General features: G+C 43.8%; 1 protein-coding gene across 5 annotated transcripts in view; it reads left to right on the forward strand.

The window, feature by feature from the left end:
- The window catches only part of robo2 (roundabout, axon guidance receptor, homolog 2 (Drosophila)), a 1634458-nt gene that overhangs the window by 44419 nt on the left and 1571476 nt on the right, over positions 1-18563 (forward strand). For all 5 annotated transcript variants that reach the window (XM_072585780.1, XM_072585785.1, XM_072585784.1 and 2 more), the window contains one exon: positions 736-841. In XM_072585780.1, the coding sequence (XP_072441881.1) occupies positions 736-841 (106 nt within the window). The remainder of the gene's footprint in view (positions 1-735; positions 842-18563) is intronic.

An 18563-nucleotide genomic window follows, 5' to 3' on the forward strand; every position in this document is an offset into this window, starting at 1 on the left:
CACCCCAGTCCAACACTGGCTCCTCCACATCGTGGTAGATGTGGCAGCTCTGTTGTACCAACCTTCAGGCAGAGAACTGAAGCCTATGATGCTGTAAAATTACAGAGGGTGAAACACTCATTGACTGATCAACAAGAGAATATATCAGTGTTAAATTGAAGACTATCTCTGTGCAGTGACTGGTTATCTACCTCTAAGTGCTCATTTAGCAGAAATGGGACTTAGTATTTACCTGCTTACAGATAATCACCACTGCAGCTAACTTTATTTCCGTCACACTGACCTGTCAGTAATAGTTTTAATAAAACCAAGGCAGTAATAGAAATCTGAAATCAAGTTTGAAAAATCAGGACAACATAGTATGTGAAATGGAGCAATGGATACTTCTGCTTTCACCCTTCGCATTGATCTTCTCCTTCCTGGGTTGCTGCATTGATCTTCTCCTTCCTGGGTTGCTGCATTGATCTTCTCCTTCCTGGGTTGCTGCATTGATCTTCTCCTTCCTGGGTTGCTGGATGATGTATCTGAGAGGAGTCCACTTTCAGAAAATGCACCATCATGGTAGGAGAGCCCAGTTGGCCCATTGTTCCTGTGTTGTTATAAAAGAATAATTGTGCTCAATCCCATTTTGCCAATGACTTCAGCTGCATTTTCCATTGACTGGGTGCCACAGCCAGGTTCTATTCTGGTAAGCCTCAATTTAACATCGCTCTATTCCTCTGCTTGCTCCTTCAGTTTCGTAGGAAGGCGATGAATCGGAGGAGAGTGCGGGGTCTGTCTCTCTGGCTGCTCATCATCGTGCTGGTAATTTGGTGGCAACCAAGCATTTCCCAGGCTCAAGGTAGGGAAAAGGGTTTCATTCCTTTGAACCACTTGTGTGTCTTCCCAGCTATTTGTTAGCTCTTTGTGGTTGGAGCTGTTGTCTGTAGGAGACTGGTTGAGCATCAAAGTGGTTGTCATTGTTTGAATAAGACAGCAGCAGGCAATTTACGTTCGTGATGTGTCTTCTAATGGATTGTCTGATGGAGAATTGAGTATTGCATTAACCGAAGGTCTTGAGAGTATGAAAGTTTGTGTTTTCAATTCTCTGTCCTCTTGCTGACCAAGTGGGCAATCTACAGAGGTACCAGCTATAGCATAAGGAAATCTCAATATGGGTATCCTCCTAGTTGTAGAATGTGCTAATCAGTATACTATTCACAACCTGCTGATGTTTCCAGGATTTACAGGATTACTGCTAATGTCAATCAAAATTGTAATCCAATGGGCTTGTTTTGAAATGGTTTAAATCTGGTCCTACGCATCTCTTAGCCTGCACTGTTGAAAGATGGGATGCTTCACCCATTAATTTGGGAGGGAGCAATAGTTGACTTATAAGCTGTGTTTTAGGTGGGATATATATGGAATAACAGATACTCAGGGTGAGTTACAAACTGGAATGTAATTGAGGAATTTGGCGGGTTTATGGAGAGAATAAGAGATATGTGGGAGTGACTCACAGATTGGAATCAACTCAAAGTATTCTGGATGGTTTATACTTAAAGTAACAGATACCGTGGAGGGAGTTATAGATTGCAATTTAATTGAAGGTTTATATACAGAATAACAGGTACCCAGGAGTGAGTTACAGACTGGAATCTAATTGAGACTTTTGGGTGGTTTATATAATGAATACTTGGGAGTGAGTTACAGACTGAAATCTAATCAAGGGGTTTGGGATGGTTTACATATAGAATATAAGGTACTTGCAAGTGAGCTATAGGCTGAAATCTAATAAATGGGTGAGTGGTTTTATATAGAAAACCAGATACCTGGGAGTGAGTTACAGACTGGAATTGATATATTGAAGGGAGGTCTGGAAACATAAAATGACTACTAATCTCACACTATGCAGACACAGACTCTTCCATTACTGGAACACACTACCTTTACACATAGACATCATTGGCATCAAATGGAAAACTATTGAATTTGTTACATCCTATATATTACTCATTAATTATGAGTAATGATATCTGGACATATACAGATGCAACTGCACCTTTTTACATATAGGCAGTCAATTTACGGGATGCTCTGTTCACTTCCAAATCCTCTCTTTAATTTCTCAGTGGCCTTGCACTTTCTCTGCTGGGGAGATAATGACACCAGCTTGGAGCAAGCCCCAGCTCAGAGTTGGCCTCAGCTTGGAGCAAGCCTCAGCTCGGAGCAAGCCTCAGCTCAGTGTTGGTCCCAGCTTGGAGCAGTCCCCATCTTGGAGCGAACCCCACTTATTATATGATCTGTGACATCTGGAAGTCAACAGTAACTGGGATTGATATCTGAATATTATAAAGGAAAAGATCACAAAGGAATAGAAAGAGTTGAATAGCTGACAGTAACTGTGAGAATTCTGGTTTGATTCATTCTGAGGATTAGAATCCATTCCTTCGTATCTTTGAAACTAATTGTTAACACAATTCTAGATTCACCCTGGGCATGTTGGACCAGGTGTGTCAGCTTCCCAATATTAAATGAAGAACTTTGACTCTATCCTTAATTCTCTGTACTTCCAAGGCTTACTTAAATGATCATCATCGACAACCTGCATTTATCTAGCATTTCTTGTGGAAAGAGGTGCTCAAGGATCTTCTGCCAGGAATGAACATTGAGCCAAAGATGGGAAGAGCTACTCTGTAATGTGAACTACAGGCTTGTTCAAACAGATGGTGTCATAAAGACAGAAAGAGCTGTGGATAGTCAGAAGGTGTTAATTCTTCAGCTACTCTGAGACACTATCCTGTTCTATGTCAAACTCTTTCAACATATCTCCTCTGACTCATGTTTGTTCTGACTCTGCAAGAATCACAAATTTAGTCATTCTTCCTTATGAATTCCTCCATAAACTTGTTACTTCACTTGGAAAGGAACAGAATACAGCGCTGTAGGGAAGGTGCATGTCGCTTATAATAAGTTAACAGAAGTACGATGGGCTGAAACACCACCTATGTATCGTACCTTTCCAGATTTCGTTTTTTTAAGAATCCCTACGGTCTGGATACAGGCTGTTCGGCCCAACAAGTCCACACTGACTCACCCTGCTGCCCTATCCCTGGAACCCCACATTTTCCATTGCTAATCCACCCTAACTTGCACATCTTTGGACTGTGGGAGGAAACCGGAGCACCCGGAAGAAACCCATGCAGAACCAAAGAGATTGTGCAAACTCTCCATAGACAGCCACTCAAGACTGGATTCATATCCGTGTCCCTGGCGCTGAAAGGCAGCAGTGCTAACCACTGAGCCACCGTGCTGCCCTTATTGCTGTAACCTCACTGTCTCCACCAAACCTTCCATCACCCTGTCTCCAGTCACTCGTGCAGGCCACATTTCCTGCACTGTCAGGTACTTTGGTTCTAGGCCTTACAAACTGGAATTCTGTCCCAGGTACCACCCCCTTCCTTAAAAAAAACTCTGCTACCTTTCGACTCTCCTCCTTTGTCTTTGAAACCCATCTTTTTCCCCATAGTTTTGGTCACTCCCTAATGGCACCTCACCCTCCGACTTTGTGTCTCCATTCCCAGGAGAATTTATTCACGTCATTGGTGCTTCATGTATGCAAGGTACTGATGCTGTTGTTGATGACTATTCGGGCACTGTTGCTATAGAAACTAAGCACTTGGCTTTGTATAGACCTTCATTCTATACACACTACTCTTCAGAGAAGTTCTAAGTGTGAAGGTTCCTCATGTTTCTATTCATTCTCTTTAGTCTCTCACTCCGTCTTTGTGCCATTAATGGATTTTTAGTTTGTGCTTGTGTTCAGAGACTGTGAAATGTGTTTTCGTTTTCCTTTTTGGTCTTTTCTTTATTTGTGCTCTTGGGCAGCGGTGGGAGGATATATTGAACTGAATAACTGAATCTGTGCTTGCTCATCAGAAAGGACGAAAATCAGCTTCCCTTACAATGGGGAAAAGATAGGGGTGGGGATTGGATGGCAGCTGGGCCCCAGTGAACTGGCTGCAACTGATCAAATTAAATTGAGCTGGGTCTGAGGGCAGTGGGTGGGGTCAAATTGGTAGCAAGCTCAACGATTAAATTAAGGCCAGCGTTTTCCACTGGAAGGGCAAGCAAAGGACTGCTTCCATTTCTCCTGTGAGAGCTGTTCCTTAGTAAAAGCTGAAAAAGAAAAGAATTAAACGAAGCTTAGCACAGAACTGCACACAGTGTTGTCTGAGTTGGCATACTATGGGAGTTGAATATCTGCCTATTCTCGCAATTTGGAAGTATGATTTAGACCTCAACTCTCACTTTGAGAGCAGGATCTGGGCCTACACTCTGTTTAGGTAGAGGATATGGGTCTATACGCTCAGATTTGGAGCAATGTATCATCCTATACTTAGTTTGTGAACAGGATGTGGGCCTACACTCTCAATTTCGAGTAAGGTTTCAGCCTCCACACTCGGTTTGGGAGCAGGGTATAGGCCTCCACTCTCAGTTTGGGAATATTGGCCTCCACTCTGTATGGGAGTCGTGTATGGGCATACAGTTTGGGAGTAAGATATCAGCTTATACTCACAGTCTGGGTGTAAGGTATGGGTCTACACTCTCAGTTTGGGAGTAAGATATTAGCCTGCACTCTCCATTTGGGAGTACGGCATAGTCGTACACTCTCAGTTTGGGAGTAGGGTATGGGCCTACACTCTCAGTTTGGGAGTAGGGTATGGGCATACACTCTCAGTTTGGGAGTAAAATACCAGCCTGTACTCAGTTTGGGTGTAGGATACCAGCCTGTACTGTCAGCTTGGGAGTAGGGTATGGGCCTACAATCTGTTTGGGAGTAGGGTATGGGCCTACACTCTCAGTTTGGTCATAAGATATGACCCTGTACTGTCACTATTGGACTACATGGGTGTGGGTCTATAACATCCTGCAACAGCTAATCCAGCGAATGTATATATTCTTTCAGACAAGAATATGGGCCCGCACGGTTTTAAAGCAAGAAATGTGCCTCCTTTCTGTAACCCGTCGGAAAAGCCTGAACAGTCTGGGTCAGAACTGGCACCTGTGGAGAGAGAAACATAGGACTCATGTTTCAGATTGATTTTGTCAGATTCTTCAGATATTAATATTCTTATTTCACTTCTGGTGGAATCCTGCGGACCTGAAGACTTGGGAAAAAAAGATTTTTCTTTCATGCTGTTACCTCATTTGTTGGCAAATTGTCAAACAGAACACCATAATCAGTTGGCATTAGACACTGGAGATATCCAGGAAACTTCAGAACAGGGAGGAATCTTTTTCACATTATTTCTGGGCGTAGGCAGCTGAAGAAATGGCACAATGGAGGGTCGACGGAACTCGTAAATGTGCGAATTACAGATATCTTGGAGGGTTGGAGGACGTCAGACAAGCCAATGCCAGAGACGATTGTGAACACAGGAATGAAGTCCATGCAAAATGACTCATGAAGAGAGATCATGGGGTACTGCTGGGTCATTTGGTAAATGTTCCCTCTGAAAGGGCAAGAACATTCTGAAAAAGAATGTCATGTAAGAGACAAAAAGCACTTAAGGTTAAGGAAAAAATGAAATTGGTGGAACATAGCATGCCCAATGGCAGCAGTGGCTAAGAGAAAGGTTAGATTTCAGCCATTTCACGATTTGTAATCTTCATCACAACTGGTGGAAGACCTGGAGGATACATAGGAAGAAGTCCCTTTGGATCCTTGTACCTGTTCCAGCATATTCTGAAATGAATCTCAATAGAACACAACTATAAACACGTTCTCTCCTTCCTAGTTTTATAGAAGCTGACTGATTAGCTGACGTGACTATACCATGGTTCATGTTTCTTTTGTGTTTCTGATTTCCAGCTTCTACAATTCAGAATCATAGAATCGTAGAATGCCTCCAGTGCGGAAAGAGGCCATTTGGCCACTAGTCTATACTGACCCCCCCCCCCCCCCCCCCCCAAAAGCATCCCATCCAGACCCATGTCCCCACCCTATCCCCACATTTCCCATGGCTAACTCACCTGCCTGAACATCCCTGGACACAATGGGCAATTTAGCCCAGCCAATCCCCCTAATCTGCAGATCTTTGCTCTGTGGGAGGAAACTGGAGCACCTGGAGGAAACCTGCACAGACACGGGGAGAATGTGCAAACTCCAGACAGTCACCTTGAGGCTGGAATTGAACTGCATCCCTGGCACTGTGAAGCATTTTGAAATTTAGGAACGATAGAGCAATCTGGTTTGAAATGAAGAATTATGGTCATGGAGCAGTCCAACTCGTCCATGCCGACCAGATATCTCAACCTAAGCTGGTCCCATTTGTTAGCATTTGGCCCATATCCCTCTAAACCCTTCCTATTTGTGTACCCATCCCTTTTAAACCAGTCTCCACCACTTCCTCTGGCAGCTTATTCCTTACACGTACCATCCTCTGTGTGAAAACATTGCCACTTAGGCCCCTTTTAAATCTTTCCCCTCTCACCCTAAACCTATGACTTCTAGTTTTGGACACTGCAACCCTGGAGAAAAGACCTTGTCTATTCACCCTATCCATGCACCTCATGATTTTATAAACCTCTATAAGGTCACCCCTCAACCTCCGACACTCCAGGGAAAACAGCCCCAGCCCATTCAGCCTCTCCCTATAGCTCAAACCACCCCTAACCCTGGCAACATCCTTGTAAGTCTTTTCAGAGTCTTTTCAAGTTTCACAACATCCTTTCTATAGCAGGGACAACCAGAATTGAATGCAGTATTCCAAAAGTGACCTCATAAATGTTCTGTACAGTCATAGAGTCATAAACTCCTACAGCACGGAGATAGGCCCTTTTGGTCCAAACTGCTCCATGCCGACCAAATCGTCTTTCCCTGCACTTGGCCAATATCCTTCTAATCTTTTCCTATCCATGTATTTGTCCAAATGCCTTTTAAATGTTGTTAATGTACCCAGCTCAACTTCCACTGGTAGCTCATTCCATATGCGTTCCACCCTTTGCGTAAAAACATTGCCTGTCCAGGTTCTCTTTTATTCTTTCCCCTCTAACCTTAAACTGATGCCCTTGAGTCCTTGATTCCCCCACACTGGGAAAAAGACTAAGTGCATTCACTCTATCCATGCCTCTCATGATCTTATAGAGATGTATAAGATCCCCCCTCATTCTCCTACACTCTGAAGAAAAAAGTCCATGCTTGTCCAACATCTCCCTTTAACCCCAACCATTGAGTCCTGGAGGTTGATCCTTGTAAATTTCTTCTGCATTCTTTCCAGTTTAATAACATCCTTCCTGTAACAAGGTGACCACAACTGAACGCAATACTCCACGTGAGGCCTCACCAACATCCTGTACAACTGCAAAATAACTCCCCAACGTTTATACTCAATGCCCTTATGATGGCCAATGAGCCAAAAGCCTTATTCACAGCCCTGTCTACCTGCGACTCCACTTTCAAAGAACTGTGCATTTGAACTCCCAAGTCCCTTTTTTTGCACTACACTTCTTAAGGCCCTACCATTCACCATGAAACTCCTACCTTGATTTGACTTTCCAAATCCTTATCTATATGAAAATCCATTTGTTATTTCTTGCCCACTTCCCCAGTTGATCAAGGTCCTGCTGCAATTTGTGATAATGTTCCTCACTGTCCACGATACCACCTGCATCTGCAAACTCACTAATCATGCCTTGTACGTTCTCGTCCAAATCATTGATACAGATAACAAATAGGAGTGGGCCCAGCACCGACCCGTGAAGCATTCCACTCGTCAGAGGCCTCCAGTCTGACAAACATCCTTCCCCTATTACCCTCTACTTCCTACTATCAAGCCAATTGTGTATCAAGCCACAACCTTATCTCCCATCTCATATACTCAATGCACTGACCAATAAAGGCAAGTGTACCAAACACCTTCTTCACTATTCTGTCTATGTGCCAAGCTACTTTCAAGGAAGTATGAACCTCCACTGTCTTTTTGTTCAGCAACACTCCTAGGACCCTAGCATTAAGTATATAAGCCCTGCCCTGATTTGCCTTTCCAAAATGGAGCACCTCATATTTATCTGAATTAAACTCCATCTGCCATTCCTCAGCCCATTCGCCCATCTAATCAAGGTTTCTGAGAAAACCTTCTTCATTATCCACTATAGCTCCAATTTTGGTGTTATCTGCAAACTTACTAACCATATCTCCGATGTTCACATCGAAGTCAGTATGTAAATGATGAAACATAGTGGACGCAGCACCGATCCTTGTAGCACTCCACTGGTCACAGGCCTCCAGTCTGTAAAGCAACCCTCCACCACCACCCTCTGTCTCCTACCTTCGAGCCAGTACTCTATCCAAATGCCTAGTTCCCCCCTCAAGTCCATATGACCTGGTCTCGCCAGCCAGTCTACAACAAGGAACCTAGTTGAATGCCTTACTGAAGTCCATATAGATCATGTCCACCGCTCTGCCCTCATCAATCCTCTTCATTGCTTTGCAACTGCATGGTATCTTCATGAAGACATCCTCTCCCTTTGTCCCTTCCTCGTCTTAACTTAAAAAGCATAGATAATTTAAACACTCACTTGCTTATCTATACCTTTGCAACCAAAACTTTGAAGGAGATATTCATTTATAATTAGTTGCAGTTTTAATGTATATAATTTTAAACTATTCTGAGTTACCTGTACTTGAATTAAATGCATGACCAGCCCACCACCAACTCCCTGTTTCTAACTGGGAGAAAATGCTGAGCTTGGGTTGGCTACTTGCCTAGCTTTATACCAGCCAGCCCAGTGTTCAGCTGAGCTCCATCAGTCATCCAGTCTGGTGGTGATGGAGACCATTTCACCCATTGCATGTATACTGGCTTGAGAGCAACCCATTGTGGTCCTGTATTCTTCCATTGCTTCAAATATTTCCTCATACTTTTTCCATTTGAAGACCTTTGTTGCATTCCCAAAACATTTTTGCATTTTGTGTACCAGAGATCCCTCATGTAAAATAAAGTCTTTCCAATCCATTTCTTAATGTCAGCCTTAATTTGATTGACCCCAGTGACTGATTACACAACCTGGAGAAGTTAATTCCTTCCGGCACCTTTGATAAATGTAAATATTTCACTGAGATTTCCGTTACCTGGCCAATCCCCTTTGACCTGGATCGTGCAATGCTGTGAAGGCTGTGTTTAATGTGTTGCTCTGAATAAAGTGTACAGACACCTGTTATATAGCTCCAGCAGAGTCAGCACTGGCATGGTGGGCCAAATGGCCACTTTTCTAAGCTTCAATGTTAGGAGACTCTAGAATCTATGTCTGACAGACGTCGATTCTCACTCACTGCAGTCCCTGATTCATCTTGACTCCTGCGGGGAATTCTCACAAATTGAAGACTTATGCCAAGTCATCAGCAATTGAATTTATCAAACTGTGAGCCTTGATGGGACTGTTTAATTACTCTGCATCTCACAACTCCCCTGCACGAGCAGACCCAGCTGCCACTTTGCAAAGCATACCCAGGCTGCATCGCTCTTCAAATTAACAAAGTGTCTCTCGATGGTTTGCTGGGTCAATGCCAGCCCTGACTCAGTAGGTCGCTCTCTCACCTCTGAGTCAGAAGGTTGTGCATTCGCAATCTCATCCTGGAGACCTGAGCACAGAACTGTTGGCTGATCCTTGTACTGAGGGAGTGCTACATTGTCAGAAACACTGTCTTTTTCAACTGAGGTGTCCCCATGTCTCACAAACATACTGGAGAGAAGAAAAGTAAGCAGATTCTCACCAGTGTCCTGACCAGAATTACCCATCTGTTCTGAGCTCACTCCTCAGTCTGTAATATCTAAAACACAACTTAACCATAATGTTGGCTTGCCTGTATGTGTAAGTTTAATGGACAATTTAAATTCAGTGAAATGTGCTGTCCTGAATTTTAAGTGCCTCTCAGCTTATTGAAAGACACTGAGTAATGGAACAGCAAACTCTTTATACTTCCAGTATGAAAAATTATACATTTCTTTAAAATTATTTTCATTTCAAGGTCAGGCCATATGACATCGATTCTAACAATGCTCTTTGCACATTGAATTTGTTAAGTTCAGAGAAAAGAAGCTAAGTGGAATAGATTGGCAATAAGGATTGTGAAACACAAAGCCTGGATTATTTTCAGAGGAGTGAGTTTTCAGAGGTTAGGTTAACAAATGGGATTCAATGAGAATGGTGTGGATATATGGGTTCAAGAGAGCCCCAAAGGTGTCCCACTACCTATCACTGAGTAACCATAGGTCACAGTTCTCCTGCAGAGCAGGTTTAATCACTAACATTGTCACTCCATCTATCCATGGGTATCACTCCATCTAAATATCAGCAAATCTTACAATGCATCCCTCAGCAATATCATTTTTCATAATGTGCTGCATCATTCATGTATCTTTGCTTTCAGACTTACTTTTGAGTTGCTTCCCTTTCTGGATATTGTCAAGACTCCTTCTTGCACTGTTGGTATCTCTGGCATGGCCAAGGTTTGTTGCCCTGGAGAATGTGGTGGTGAGCTGCCTTCTTGACCCACTGCAGGCCTTCGGCTATTCAGGGGAGAGTTTCAAGACTTTGAATCAGCAACAAGTGTGGAAATGGTGATAACTTTCCAAGTCAGGATGGTGTGGGGCTTGAAGGAGAAGGTGGTTTTCCCACATATCTGCTGCCCCTGTTTTTCTAAGCAGTAAAAGTTATGTGGTTGGAAGGTGCTGATGAAGGAACCTCCCGTGAGCTGTTGCAGTACATCCTCTGGACTACATTGTATATTGGTGGAAAAGGGAATGAACATTGAAGGTGTTGGGTGAGATGCCAAGAAAGAGGCTGTTTTCTCCTGGATGGTATCCAGCTCCTTAAGTGTATTTAGTGCCATTTCGACGTTTGGAGTATATACCATTACACATATGACTTATGCCTTGCTATTGGTGTAGGCTTGTGGGCGTCGGGAGGTGAAAGACTCTGCAGAGAATTTCCACTGTCTCATCTGTTGTTGTAGTCACAGAATTTATATGGCTAATCAATTTCAGTTTCTGGTCACTGGCAATCTCCCGGAGGATCAGTGGGGGAACTCAGTAATAGTAAAGCCACTGAACATTAAGAGGCGATAGTTCCATTCTTTCCTGTTGGCGATAGTCGTTGTCTCACACACGTCGATGCTGCACTTGGACATTGGACTTGCAAATGTTGCAGAACCTTGTGCAAACATCCACAGTCTGACCTTATAATAGAGGATTGTCATTGGTGAAACAGCCAAAGATGGTTGGGTCTCGGACACCATCCTGAGGAACCCTGAAAAAGGTTCAGGAGGTGAGATGATCAATCTCCCACAGCCACAACTATCTTCCTGTGTGCCATCAGAGATTTGCCCTGATTTTCATTTATTCATTTTTTGTTAAAACTCCTCAATGCCACACTCTGTCAAATGCAACTTTGTGGTCAAGGGCCATTACTGTCACCTCCAGTCAACTCTTTTGTCCACATTTGGACTGTGAATGTGATTATGCCTCACTGTTGTGGTGTGCTGGTATTAGTATTAAACAATTCAACTCTGGACAGAGAGCCTGGGAAGGCAGTTCAATGTTCATAGGGTTTTCTGAGATAATCCTTTGGTTTGCTACTCCACGATCGTCCTTCTCTGGCTACTTTCACTTGTTTGTAGGAGGCACTGGTTGACTGGTAGACAGATTATAAAGTCTCTGCTTTACTGGTTAAAACTCACAGATGACAGCAACTGAGGGAAAATAAATTAGTTTCCTTTCGGCTTTAGGTGTTTACTACTGCAGGAAAAAGGACACCGGTATGACGTTTCTCACCAAACCTTCACACTCACAAGCTGTTCAGCTACCAGGGAGCCAATCACAAAATTGTTGGCAGGCAGAAGACCTTCATCACTGACAACAGCTCACCTTTCTCCAGATCAATCAGCTTCTTGTTGCCATCTGAATCTCCATTCATACACAGCCCCCAGCTCCAGTTCATCACCCATCATTAACTGATCAAGCAGCGGTGTAAATAGCACTTGCAATGAGTACAGTAATCTTTTCCTTAACCCCTTAGAATAGTCCTTCCTCCCATTTCAGTCCATAATCAAAAATACAAAAAAAAACGTACCGTCTTTACAAGTCCAAAGCTGAGTGGCCCTGGTGGAATCCAAATGGGTGTCACTGAGCAAGTTAGTGCTGAGCAGGTGCTGATTGATAGCATTGTTGATGACACCTTCCATCACTTTACTGATGAGCAAGAGTAGACCAATGGATGGGTCGTGAGATTTGTCCTGCTTTAGTGTGCAATTTCCACATTGTAACTGTGCTGAAACAGCTTCATGGACGTCCAGATCTGTTCAAATCTATCATGGTGCAGTGTCCCATGACAGGATGGAGGGAATCTTCAATGTGAAGATGGGATGTTATTCCCACTAGGACTATATGGGGTTAATCCTATGAAATTATGACAGTTTGATTGGTAAAGAATATTTTCCCTCTTATTGGTTCACTCCCCAGTCGAGCAATGATGTCCTTTAGGACCTGACCAGCTTGATTAGTCATGCTACTGTCAAGCCACTCTTGGTGGCAGACACTGAAATCCCGCACCCAGAGTACATTTTGCACCCTTGCCACTCTCGGTGCTTCCTCCTAGTGTTGTTCGATACGGAGGAGTACTGATTCATCAGTCAAGGGAGGATGACATATAGTAATCAGTAGAAAGGTTCCATGCTCCTGATGCCATGAGATTTCACAGAGTCTGGAGTCGATGCTAAAGACTGCCGAGAGCTCCTTGTCAACCACCTGTGCTACCACCTGAGTCTATCCTGCTGGTGGATCAGGATAGGTTTATGGATGGTGAAGGTGGTGCCTTGGGCATCGCTTGTAAGAGACAATTCCACAACTCTTTCAGGTTGTTGTGAACTCATCTGTGAGATTGCTGTCCCAGTTTTGGGACAAACTCCCCCCTGTTGTCAGCATGGCGGACCTTGCAGGGTTGATAAGCCTCAGTTTGACGTTGTTGCTCCTTGTGTCCAGGTCAGTGCTGACTGGTCTATCCATTTTCATTCCTTTTTAGTGAAGACATGGGTACAAGTGTTTTGCATTAGTATTGACTGGAGAAGGACATGGAAGATATAGACTGTAGGGAAATAGATGGTGTCATCTTGAAAAATGTCCATATTACAGAGGAGGAAGTGCTGGGTGTCTTCGAACACATAAAGGTGGATAAATCTCCAGGACCTGATCAGATGTACCCTAGAACTCTGTGGGAAGCTAGTGAAGTGATTGCTGGGCCCTTTGCTGAGATATTTGTATCATCGATAGTCACAGGTGAGGTGCCAGAAGACTGGAGGTTGGCAAATGTGATGCCACTGTTTAAGAAGGGTGGTAAGGACAAGCCAGGGAACTATAGACCAGTGAGGCTGACGTCAGTGGTGGGCAAGTTATTGGAGGCAATCCTGAGGGAAGGATGTACATGTATTTGGAAAGGCAGGGACTGATTAGAGATAATCAACATGACTTTGTGCGTGGGAAATCATGTCTCATGAACTTGATTGAGTTTTTTGAAGAAGTAACAAAGAGGATTGATGAGGGCAGTGCAGTAGATGTGATATATATGGACTTCAGTAAGGCATTCGACAAGTTCCCCATGGGAGACTGGTGAGCAAGGTTAGATCACATGGAATACGTGGAGAATTAGTCGGTTGGGTACAGAACTGGATCGAAGGTAGAAGACAGGAGGTGGTGGTGGAGGGTTGATTTTCAAATGGAGACCTGGGACATGCCTCAAGGATCGGTGCTGGGTCCACTGCTTTTCGTCATTTATACAAATGATTTGAATGTGAACATAGGAGGTACAGTTCGTAGGTTTGCAGATGACACCAAGTTTGGAGGTGTGGTGGACAGTGAAGAATGTTACCTCTGATTACAACGAGATCTTGATCAGATGGGCCAATGGGCTGAGAAGTGGCAGATGGAGTTTGATTTAGATAAATGTGAGGTGCTGCATTTTGGGAAATCAAATCTTAGCAGGACTTATACACTTAAGGGTAAGGTCCTAGGGAGTGTTACTGAACAAAGACACCTTGGAGTGCTGGTTCATAGCTCATTGAATGTAGAGTTTCAGCTAGATAGGATAGTGAAGAAGGTGTTTGGTATGCTTTCCATTATTGGTCAGTGTATTGAGTACAGGAGTTGGGAGGTAATGTTGCAGCTGTACAGGACATTGGTTAGGCTAATGTTGGAATATTGCGTGCAATTCTGGTCTCCTTCCTATCGGAAAGATGTTGTGAAACTTGAAAGGGTTCAGAAAAGATTTACAAGGATGTTGCCAGGGTTGGAGGATTTGAGCTATAGGGAGAGGCTGAACAGGCTGGGGCTGTTTTCTCTGGAGCATCGGTTGCTGAGGGGTGACCTTATAGAGGTTTATAAAATCATGAAAGGTAAGGGCAGGATAAATCGACAAAGTCTTTCCCCCGAGGCAGGGGATGTCCAGAACTGGAGGGCATAGATTTAGGGTGAGAGGGAAAAGATGTAAAAGAGACCACTGGGGCAACTTTTTCATGCAGAGGGTGGTGCATGTATGGAATGAGCTGCCAGAGGAAGTGGTGGAGGCTGGTACAATTGCAGCTTTTAAAAGGCGTCTGGATGGGTATATGAATAGAAAGAGTTTGGAGGGATATGGGCCAAGTGGGACCAGACTAGGTTGGGATATCTGGTCAGCGTGGATAAGTTGGACCGAAGGATTTGTTTCCGTCCTGTATATCTCTGTGGCTCTATGACTTGAAGACACAGTTTTGGTACTGATAGCTTGCTAGGCCATTTGAGAGGGCATTAAGAGTGAATCCCATTGCTCTTCATCTGAAGTCACATGAAGGCCAGACTGGGTAAAGGTGACCAGGTTTCCATCTCAAAAGGAATTGATTCTGTTTCCAATTGGCTGTGAAGATGGACAAACCATTGATGGTACTCAGGACTGTGGGGCAACTAGAAAAAGAGACAGAGAATGAGGCCTCTGGATCAATGATAAAAAGCTCAACTAAAATCCAAGGCATTAAGAAATGTCTTTGAAAGAAAAAAAGAGATGGAGAGGTTGAGAGGAAGAGTTCTGGGACTTAGTGCTAAGCTAGCTTCAGGAACCAGTAGTGAGGCAAAAAGAGTCAAGGATGAGGAGTTTGGAATTGTAAATGGATAAAGAGACCTAAGGGGCAACATTTTCACACAGAGGGTGGTGTATGTATGGAATGAGCCACCAGAGGAAGTGGTGGCTGGTACAATTGCAACATTTAAAAGGCATCTGGATGGGTATATGAATAGGAAGAGTTTGGAGGGATATGGGCCTAGTGCTGGCAAATGGGAGTGGATTAGGTTAGGATATCTGGTCAGCATGGATGAGTTGGACTGAAGGGTCTGTTTCCATGCTGTATGTCTCTATGACTCTGTGACTGTTTGTAGGCCATTGAGCACAAGGGTGATATGTGAATGGAAACTTACACAGGTTATCACCAGAAGAAAAAATCAATTTGAAAAGGTCTTATTGAGTCTAATTCCTTGGGATAAGAATTCCTGCTGTGTGTGTGAAACCTCTTTCTGAAATGATATCTGAGTGATGTGCAGTCAGCTGTGAGACAGACCGAAAATCCCTTGGATTTTCTGTATATTACTGAAAGGGAACACCTAACCATGGCTAAAAAGAGATGTGGCAGAGAGTTCTTCTGTCCTGGTGTGGTGTGAGCAATAGTGAGAAACTTGAGAAAACACAGGGAATAAAAAATTACAAAAATTATCAAAGAGTGTTTTGCGATTTTTTTCCCCCTCAGCCTTACACAGCCTTTGAGAGGCAATCAGCCTTCTCTCTAAGTTTCGTTGCAGCTGGGCAGTCTTCCAAGTTTCGAGCAAATAAAACCAAGAACTGCTGTTGCTGGAGATCTGAAACAAAAGCAGAAGTTGCTGGAGAAACTCAGCAGGTTTGGCAGCAGCATTGGAGAAAAAGCAGAGTTAGCGTTTTTAAGTCCAGTGACCTTTTATCTGAACTTTCTTTGAGAGAACCTTAGTGGCAACTACCTTATTCCATGTACTTAGAGAGTCATAAAGTCCTACAGCATGAAGACAGGCCCTTCTGCCCAAACTGGTCAATGCCAACCAAAACGTCTGTCCATGCTAACCCCATTTCCCTGCACTTGGCCCATATCTTTCTAATCCTTTCCTTTCCATGTATTGACCAAATGCCTTTTAAATGTTGTTAATATACCTGCATCAACTACTTCCGCTGGCAGGTCATTCCATATGCATGCCACCCTCTGAGTAAAAAACGTTTCCCCTCAGGTTCCCTTTTATTCTTTCCCCGCTAACCTTTAAACTGATGCCCTCTAGTCTTCGATTCCCCAACTGTGGGGAAACAAAAGACTCATTAATACCCCAACTCACCTTGTTTATAACAGTGTTTTTTTTTGGCCATCCCTGGCCAACTTATGTGGTGGAATTATGAGTTTAAAACCTTATAGAACACATATTTGTTAATATTTGGGAGTGGGAAGGATGCCAAAGGGAAAATGATTGAGCAAACAGCAGCAGGGAGGACACTCCCCTGCAGCACCTACCACACCAGACACTGCAGCAACAGCAGCCTCTCCTGAACCGCACCCCCACCACGGGGACCTGACAGACTCACAGGAATTGGCTGCAGCGATGGAGAGACTTACCTTGAAAGTTAGGGCTGCGATTGAGGAAGTTCATGGGGAGCTTCGTGCCCAGGTCCAACCGATCGCATCCATGCTGCAGAAGCACGAGCAGGAGATCCAGGGCCTCGGGGAGAGGCTGGAGGAGGTGGAGGGTCGAACTAAGGCTTCAGAAGCTGCGATGGAGTCCTCATCCAGTCAGATCCAGATGCTGGAGCGAGAGGTGCAGGCCTTGTGTGACCATATCAATGACCTCGAAAATTGAGGTCAGAGGATAAACCTCCAATTTGTCGGGCTCCCTGAAGGTGAGCAGCCAGTCAGTTTCTTTGAAAACTGGCTGCCGAGGTTTTTGGGCCTTCACATCGAGTCCAGCAGGCTTCAGATTGAAAGGATGTATCGGGTTACAGTGCACAGGTCAGGGCCAGTGCAGCATCCCCGCCCGGCCCTAGTGCACTTTCACTTGCATAAGGACAAGCAAAAAGTCATAGAAGCTTCCAGATCCCTGGGAAAAGATGTGTGGGCGCTGCTGTACAAGGGGTCAAAAATCATGTTTTTCCAGGATTTTTCAGCTGTAATTCGAAAGAGAAAGTCCTTTGATGAAGTTAAAAAGAGGCTGAGGAACCTCCATGCGATACCCTGCAGTACTCCATTTCAGCCACAAGGACTCAGTTTATACATTTGACTCAGTGGTTAAAGCTAAAAACTTTGTAGACACTTTAAAACAGATGGATTGGCCTGAAGAAAACGGTTAATGTTTGTTCTTTTTTCTAACTTTCCCCATGTTTTCCCCTCTTTTTTTTAATTCCTTTCTTTCTCCCTCATAATTTTCTTTTTGGAAAGGGGGGAAAAGGTGTTGTTGTTCCTTTTTTTTAATAACTGGATATTCTGATGGGAAATTTTGTGGATGTTCTTTGATGTCTCTCCCCCTTTTTTTTGTTTGTTCTGTTTCTCTTTTAGTCACAAGTAGGGGTGACATGAAGCCAGGGATGGGTGGAGTGCTCATCCTGACTTTGTATTTTTTTCTGTTGATTTAAGGATCATCTCCTTGTTTTTTTTCTGGCTTAAAGCTGGGGCACAGTCCGGGTTTGAAGGAGCTGTGAAGGTGGGGATGGTAGGGTGAGTGTCCCCTATGGGCAAGGGGGAAGAGTCTTCCATTCAAGATTTTATAAATTTTTTTTGTAGTTTTTTGGTAGTAATAGTTGTTTGTAGTTATGATAGAGTAGTTTTTGCATATATAGTTCTTTGACTCTGAGTCTTTATTTACTTATGCTTGGCGCTTTGTAAGCAGGGTTCTCCCTCTGAGGGGATCAAGGGTCTCTGAAAGGGAATATGGCTAAGTGTCGTATTAAATGGTGCACCTGGAACATTAAGGGAAGTCATTCGCCTGTTAAAAGGAAAAAAAGTGCTTTCTAGTCTTAAGGGGAAAAGAGTTGATATCGCTTTGTTGCAGGAAACCCATCTTGATGGGGAACACCTGAAATTACAACAAGAGGGTTATGGCCGGGTATTCTTTTCATCCTTTGTTACTAAAAGTAGGGGAGTGGCGGTACTTATTCAGAAAAATCTTCCGTTCACATTATTAGAGCAGGTGAAAGATGAGCAGGGACGGTTTGTGATACTTCAAGCCCTGATACATGGGGAGGAATATGGCATTTTAAATGTCTACTGTCCTCCAGCACATCCACTCAAATTTTTGATAAGTGCTTTCTCTAAGTTGAGTGCTTTGGAACACAGTACATTATTATGGGGGGGGGGGGGGGGGGGTGGATTTTAATTGTCTTTTGGATCCGACAGTGAACAGGATGCCTTGTGGGCCCCAACTATTTCTTCGCAGGCCAAGCAGGTGGTTGACTTAGGCAAGGAGTTGGGGCTGGTGGATATTTGGAGATTACTTCACCTT

Source organism: Chiloscyllium punctatum, chromosome 15 (genome assembly GCF_047496795.1).
Source record: "Chiloscyllium punctatum isolate Juve2018m chromosome 15, sChiPun1.3, whole genome shotgun sequence".
In the NCBI taxonomy this organism is placed as follows: Eukaryota; Metazoa; Chordata; class Chondrichthyes; order Orectolobiformes; family Hemiscylliidae; genus Chiloscyllium; species Chiloscyllium punctatum.